Source organism: Leucopleurus acutus (assembly GCF_964270905.1).
Source record: "Leucopleurus acutus genome assembly, chromosome: 16".
NCBI classification, from domain to species: domain Eukaryota; kingdom Metazoa; phylum Chordata; class Mammalia; order Artiodactyla; family Delphinidae; genus Leucopleurus; species Leucopleurus acutus.
Genome location: NC_139158.1, coordinates 60,189,471 through 60,192,106, shown reverse-complemented (window position 1 = coordinate 60,192,106; position 2,636 = coordinate 60,189,471). Strand labels below are relative to the sequence as shown.

Sequence of the window (2,636 nt, the reverse complement as noted above, 5' to 3'; positions counted from 1 at the left end):
CAAGGGGCAGAGCCACCAACTTGCTGAATTAGCTTAATCAGGCTCACCTCCCTGGGCTTCAGTTTACGCATTTGCAAGATGGAACTGTGAAGAGGACCCACTCTTCACAGTTGAGCTGGCTGGTGCCCAGCACTCAGCCTGGAACCCCCTTTGCTTCCTTTAAAATGTGCCATGTCCCATCTTTTCTGCACAGGCTGCCCGTGTCTTTCTTCTTTGGCACCTTTTTTTTCTCTCTGCCTCAGCTGGGCTGGGCCCTCGGAGAAGGAGGGGGGGTGGGCGGAGTCACAGGCCCGTGAGCGGGTGCTTTCTGCCTGCTTATTGGCTCTCTGTGAATCAGAGGCGTGGCCTTTACCTTTTAATGGGGAAGGCGTCTTCAGCTTTTCTCAGTCTTTGCTGAGCCTTTGTCTGAGTGTGCTCTGCCCCTTTCTTTCTTTCCTCCGCCGCAGCCGTTGCGGTGTCCAGCTGCCAGCTTTCCGCCTGGATCTCTGTCTCCTCATTTCTCCAGTCTCCTCAGACAGAAGCCCTCGGGGTATGTAACAGCCATGCCTGTGGACACGCTGACTCCGGGAGCCCGAGACACCCCCGCCCTACCTTTCCGCCTACAGACCAAGGTCCCCGGCTACCAGCTACAGCGGCCAGCAGACTGTGGAGCCCGGAAACCTAGTGCTGTAGAGCGCCTGGAGGCCGACAAGGCCAAGTATGTCAAGAGCCTGCATGTGGCCAATACTCGCCAGGAACCTGTGCAGCCCCTGCTGTGCAAACAACCACTCTTCAGCCCTGGAACTCGCCGCACGGTGCTCACGCCTTGCCGCCGAGTCCTGCCTGGCCCCGGCCGCCGGCCCCAGCTGGACCTGGACATCCTGAGCAGCCTCATCAACTTGTGTGATAGTCCTGTGTCCCCTGCTGAGGCCAGCCGTACCCCCGGACGGTCAGAGGGGGCCCGCCAGGCTCCCCCAGCCACCCCCCCACGCCCACCACCCAGTATTGCTGCAGTCCGCCGAGTGGATGTCCTTCCCCTTCCGGCGTCACCTGCCCAGCCCTGCCCATCACCAGGCACTGCCGCCACCTCTAGCCCGGCCCGGCCCCCAGGTTTGCAACGCTCCAAGTCAGACCTGAGTGAGCGCTTCTCCCGGGCAGCAGCTGACCTGGAGAGATTTTTTAACTTCTGCGGCCTGGACCAGGAGGAGGCACGGGGATTGGGTGTGGCCCACCTAGCCCGGGCCAACTCAGACATCGTGTCCCTGGCTGGGCCCAGTGCTGGGCCGGCTAGCTCCGAGGGGGGCTGCTCCCGCCGCAGCTCTGCCACCATCGAGGAGCTGGCTCGGGAGCGCGTCCCCTATGGTGTGTCAGTGATAGAGCGCAACGCCCGGGTGATCAAATGGCTGTATGGGTTGCGACAAGCGCGGGAGACTCCAGCAGCTGAGGGCTAGGCCTCCATGGGACTCGACATTCGCCACGGGACAGATCTTAGAGAAGCCATAGGCCCCTTGACCTCTCCTGCATCCATTCCCTGGCTTGGGGCAGACCAGAAGCTGCTGCCTCATGTGAACTTGCTATAGAGGCAAAGCCTCAGAGTCTGGACCAGCATCCGTCTGACAAGGACTGACCCGGAGAGAGTTGGCTCTTGACCTTGGACTACCGCCTACGCCTCACATGTAGGGTTTTGACATGGATGGACCCCTGCTTGTAGGTTTGGATTTGGGGCACTTAGCCCTTCCCACTGAGAGTGAGGGACCAAGGGATCTCACCAGAGCTGTCTACCCAGCAGCTCTGTTTCTTTCTTCCTTCCTTGGCCTCTGTCCTTTACTGACTTCCTCTTCCTTACCCAGTGGGCCTTCGTTCCCTGGGAACTCACCCTGGGGTGGGGGTAGGAAGGAGTGGCCTATCCACCTTTTTCAAGGGGCTTGCCAGCCTGGGCCTAGGTGGGTAGACTACAGAAAGGACTGGTAGGAGTCTGCACTGCTCTGACTTCCCTCCTCTTGGTTAATAAACACAAATGCTTGTTTTTCAAGGGCTGGGTCATCAGACTCTTCTGTGTACACAAGGAGGGGTGGGGGAAGTCTTGGGGTGGGGCCTTCAAAACTCAGTGATTGCCCACCCCAGGATCTGGGGGGGTATGAGGCCAGTGGCTGGCTCTGCCTGAGACTCGCCTCACAGGGCACCCTCCTAACCCCTCTGGGAGGCTAGCTGATGGGCCTCCTTCATAGTGGAGGACGCTGGGTCTGGCCACAGAGTGAATCAGGAAAGAACTGAGAAGAGGACTGGAGACTTTCCCCTGCACCAGGAAGGGTACCTGCCTGGGAAAGGCTGACAGGTACATGGACCCTCCCCAACCGTAAGTATTCTGCCCTTTCCCATCCCAGCCCAGTTCCCAAGAGGGCAGGAAGCTCAGAGGGGGCAAGCCCTGAACTTGAGGTCACACAGGCCATCGATTGGAGGTTGGAAGTGGAAGTTCTTAGAGGAAGAGGGACTTGAGGTGTATAGCAAAAACGAGTGGCCTTACCTCCAACTCTAGGTGACCCTGGGAAAGCCAGTCCTCCCTCTCTGTTTGGGTTGGGGGAAGGGGAAGGAGGTGGCTGGCACTGGGCTGTGAGGTCTCGGCTCCTTTCCATCTCCCTCCAGGTTAGTTACCTGCT

The 2,636-nt window shown here is 59.3% G+C and overlaps 1 protein-coding gene across 1 annotated transcript; it reads left to right on the top strand.

Annotated features, from left to right (window-relative positions):
• Nucleotides 1-542: 542 nt before the first annotated feature.
• On the top strand, nt 543-1,430 carry FAM110A (family with sequence similarity 110 member A; the record flags this gene model as incomplete). Its single annotated transcript, XM_082856585.1, has 1 exon — nt 543-1,430. The coding sequence occupies one exon, from the start codon at nt 543-545 to the stop codon at nt 1,428-1,430; it is 888 nt and encodes a 295-aa protein (XP_082712711.1).
• Nucleotides 1,431-2,636: the final 1,206 nt, after the last annotated feature.